This window comes from Trichoderma virens, assembly GCF_000170995.1.
Source record: "Trichoderma virens Gv29-8 chromosome Unknown TRIVIscaffold_90, whole genome shotgun sequence".
Taxonomy (NCBI): Eukaryota; Fungi; Ascomycota; class Sordariomycetes; order Hypocreales; family Hypocreaceae; genus Trichoderma; species Trichoderma virens.
In genome coordinates this window covers 672,451-676,952 of record NW_014013659.1, presented here as the reverse complement: position 1 = coordinate 676,952, position 4,502 = coordinate 672,451, and the positions used below count along the sequence as shown (strand labels likewise).

General features: G+C 51.5%; 1 protein-coding gene across 1 annotated transcript; it reads left to right on the top strand.

Moving 5' to 3' along the window:
- Positions 1-3,535: 3,535 nt before the first annotated feature.
- On the top strand, positions 3,536-3,802 carry TRIVIDRAFT_227422 (uncharacterized protein; the record flags this gene model as incomplete). Its single annotated transcript, XM_014095293.1, has 2 exons — positions 3,536-3,665; positions 3,783-3,802. 2 exons carry the CDS (start codon positions 3,536-3,538, stop codon positions 3,800-3,802), a joined length of 150 nt encoding a protein of 49 aa, XP_013950768.1.
- Positions 3,803-4,502: the final 700 nt, after the last annotated feature.

The following is a 4,502-nucleotide window of genomic DNA, read 5'->3' as shown; positions in this document are numbered from 1 at the left end:
AGCCACAAAATGAGTCACTAAATCCTTCGCGCTCCATTTGGCCATCGAAGGCCGGTTGGTTGCTATGTCTGTCCAGGGCACAGAGTCCAGCGAGTCCAGAACGTGGTGGCCACACAAATGTGCTCACGTTGGCACACCTCACCACAGCTTCCGGTCTTTGTGCCGCCAAATCGCCCGTCTTGCGGCACTCGGAAATTTTAATATATTCAAGCATGGTTAAAATCTTGTGGTTGGTGCAGCCAGCCGAATCGCATACGTGGTTGTGTTACCTCTCAAAGAGACGGCTGTGGTGAGAGGGGAAGAGCAAAAGAAATCGCTGTCTGTTTGCTCCACAGGGGCTCTATTCGGCAAACGTTTAACGCTTTTCATGCCATGCCGAGCACAGCAGAATCACTTGATGACAAATTTTCGTGTTCCACGCGTCATATAACAAGGATATCAATCAGATTTGTATCCATTGCTACGCAGGTGGCATTCAAAGAGGATCAAGGACACATCCAACAAATACAGATGGCTTCTTTCGTAGCCGTCGGGAGATTCAACCTCAGTCAGCCCATGGAATGTCCGGGTCTTCTTCCCGATTTTGTTCTTCCCTTCACAGGGCAACCAGCCGGCCGCATCCCTGCTAGAGACGCCATTCAGCCGTCCAAGAGAGATAGGCAAACATGAGGCATGTTCTTTTGTGTCCTTATACCTGCACTCGACTACGAGCAGTCACACCAAGGCCGACAGGTCTGATTACATGGCGTTTGCCAAACGAAAGGAATGGCGTACGCCGGGGTTTCAGGACAAGATTTGACGGCTTGGCCAAGGCTTACGTACTGTACAGGTCCCGTCTCTGCTCAACGCAACGAGTACTTCGCAACACAGGCACGGCAGGCTAGTCTTTGTCGTCATGAGACGGGCAAAGCGGGGTTGGATATATTGGCTGCTCGGTCTGGAACAAGAGAGCCTTTGCCTTTCACAAGGGGCTCCTCAGCTCGCGCAGACTGCATCAACAAGAAATTTGCTTTGGCTGCGTAGGGACCCTGGCCTGGCCGGATAAAGCCATTCATGGGCCAATGGAACACCCCACAGGTGTCGGATTCGCACGTGGCGTGTGCTTCTAGCTTCTAGGCTGGGAGGATCGAATATTCTTGCAGTTCCGAGCGCGCAAGGCGCCAAGCAGAACAGTCCACTTTTGACTAAGGCAGCGGTATCGTTCAATAGCGCCGATTGTCTGTTCTTGATGGATCGATCAAACGGCGTCCCACTCAAGAGCCACTTTTACGTCGCTTTTTTTTTTTTTCTTTCGATCACACGCACACACGCCAAACCACTGCGCCCGACACGAACCTTCTCCATCGCAAGCCCGTTTACGAGTCAACGAAATTAGCATGCATTAGTCTGTGTACAAGCCATGATGAGCCGCCGCTCCAGGCCATGCCATGCCATGCCATGCCCTCGCCCTCGTACATGCACGTCTTGCGAACAATCACATCTAATGTGATGAGCTTTTGTTGCTGCTCTTATGGTGATCCTTCGTCTCCTTCTGTACCCTTGCGCGTGGCTGGGCTCGGCGACCATTGACCCGATGAATTTTGCTTGCTTGGCGGCCGAGAAAGAAGAGAGAAAGAAAAGGGAAAGAAAAGGTGCGACGCCGGGGTCCAACACTAACATTGCCCACTGCGAGACTGGGAGATCGGCTGTCCAGCTGCCAGACCGTTCATTAGCAAGCGAGGATCCGCTGAAAATAATAACAGCTCCTCGTACTGTACTTGATGCGGAGGACAATGCTACGGATCATCTCTCTGGATATTCCGTATTCGGCACATTTCTGTCTAAGCGAGCATGCCCCCTTCTCCATTCTTACCCCTTGAGCACCATGGCGACTTATCTGGGCTGCAAATCGGCATCACAGGTCAACTTTAAAGGCCTCTAAGCCCTTCACCCGAACCCCCCAGCAGACAGCTTGCCTGCATGGAGGGAGGGATGTGCGAGCTCCACCTCCTCACACCATTATGGAATCTTGGTTGTAATAATTTCGTCGAATCGCCAGAAGCTCACGTATGGCAATTTGCTTCGTGGCAATCATCAAGGCAGCACCACCAGTAGCATGATCTGGAAGTTTGTGTGGTGTGGCAGGCAATTTGCCATTTACTAGCACGCCACACAAGCTTGATCCGAAAGATGGACCATTTCCAAAGCTGGAAGCTTCCTCCGAACAACAGACAGACCCTACCACATGCACAGGGCAGAAGCATGGCGTGTCGGCTGAGTACATATCGCCAGCATGCGTATACGAATAATAATATGTGGGCTACCATCTGTTACTGGTCTACATGAGCTCCGAACGTTGTCTGACTAACTTGACGTTGATCGGCAAATGATGTCTCGGGCTTTCGGGATATTTTCATGCATGGGACATTTACGCAGTATAAACCACGTCCGGCTCAACCACTTTCCATACAGGCCATTGCCACAAGGATAAGCACAAACTTTGAAGCCGCGTGAAGAGGGTCATAATATATACTCGTATATAGCAAGGTGGTATGGAATACTTGCCATTCAACCATTTCTATTCGAGCTTATGGCACTTGGTAGGGCGATCGAGGGTTTGAAATGGCGTTGGATGACATCCACCCCAGCCTCTTTCCCATCATCTCTCATAGCATGCTTGCTTCCATATATAGGCATAGCAGCTGAGGATGATGGGCACGAGTAGCACTCGCGGCATTCTCCGTGCGTTGTTACGCATTTCCTCCTGCCTATCGCAGAGGTCTCTCGGTGTATATTGCCCTATCTTACTTGTGTAGCTGTCTCTCTTGGTTGGAGGGTGCGAGGGAATAATGACTTCAATGCTCCACGCCCACGACCGTACAGCGGGCAACTAGCGAAGAGTGTGGCTGTTCGATCTGGAGGCATCGCCAAGCATCTCAGATGCTACTCTGCCAGTTGTGTTGGTTATTAGGCCTGGTTCGCTCGTTCAAGTAAGCTTCCTGATTTTGACAGGGAGGTCGGAGACATCGACTCTGACAACCTGCCTTGCCGTGCGTCATTATGACTCGAGGAAACTTTGAGGTTATTCTCTAACACCTAACCTGTAGGATGCGCGTTTCACCACGGAAAGACGTGTGAGAATTCAGAAGCGCGTGTTGTTGTCTCCCAGCAGAGTATAACTTGAGTAGCCGCCAATGATAGGTGGTCTCAGCGAATGTCTTGGGCTAGGCAAAGGGAAGAATAGGGAGACATCACACCGACTGGTGAATTCGGTACTCTGTTTTCGCATTGTCTCCGTCTCTTCTCACCTTGTTGCTGGGCTAGGTGCATGAACCAATTCCAGCTAATGCTACAATAAGGCGACACTAGCCGCGATTGCAAGGAGAAGCTCAAGCTCGCTTGCACAAGACCCTCTTTCATGACAGCTAGACGCCCGCCCCAGTGGTGGGCGACTCTGACTTGAAAATCTCTGAAGGATGACAAATGATAGACTCGAGATCTGGCCACGATACTAGTATAATCAGATGCGGCGGGGGTTGGAAGCTTCCCAGCCACCATGCCCATGCAAAGCACTAGTACAAATTGCTGGTATAATATCACGCCAAGAAGGGCGAAGCTCGAAAACAAAGGGGTATCCCATTTCCTTAGTCCTTTTCATACTGGCACGCCCCCTCGGCAACGGCCGGGTATGTTGACGTTTTGGTCAAAGGACGATTCCCGATTCTGGGACGCTGCAACCCTCGTGTGAGATTTCTTGGCTTATATCAGATGTACTCGTACTCACCGACGTTACTCGACCATAGGCTACTATGACAAGAAGTAGGATAACCTCCGAACGCCTAGAACCAAATCGACGGCATCTAGACTGCTGGACAGAAGGAAAGGAAGAAACGGGTGGAGCGTAGCCGATCGTCTGATCTGGGAGATCGGCCGTTTGTCAATACATGTACGTACTCCGTGCTCGCTTCGCACACACATCTCGACATACTTTACCTCTACACTACATCCAGCCCTTTCGGCGTGAGATTTACGCTCCGTGTGACTGATCGTAGATGGATCAGATGGGCCGATTTCCTGCTGCGAGGGGGGGAAGACTAAGATTTGGGGGTCAAGGAGTGGCTCTAGAGGCGGAGGCAGAGGGCTCTGCTGACCGTTCCAGGTCTGGTCTTCTATTTTCAGGCTGCACCTCCTACAGGCCACATTCTGTAAATAGCGTCGGAAGGCCCCAAGCTATGCCGGGTGGTGTTGCTGAACCCCCGGATTGAGGGGTTTTCCCCTACAAATTGAGAGGGGGGTCGATTAGCTTTTTGGGCCGTGGGCTGGGCTTTTGGGTGGCCAGAACAGCAGCGAAATGAAGGGCTCGTCTTTAGGCTGCAGCATGCATCTGGAGCCTAGAATGTGGGATCGAGGTCGATGAAATGACGGATAATCTAACCAAGTGTTGGGGGGAGGCATCCTGGCGCAATGATGTCAAGACTCCGCTGCCGGCAAAATGCACAGCGTCCACGAGCATATTCCGTACA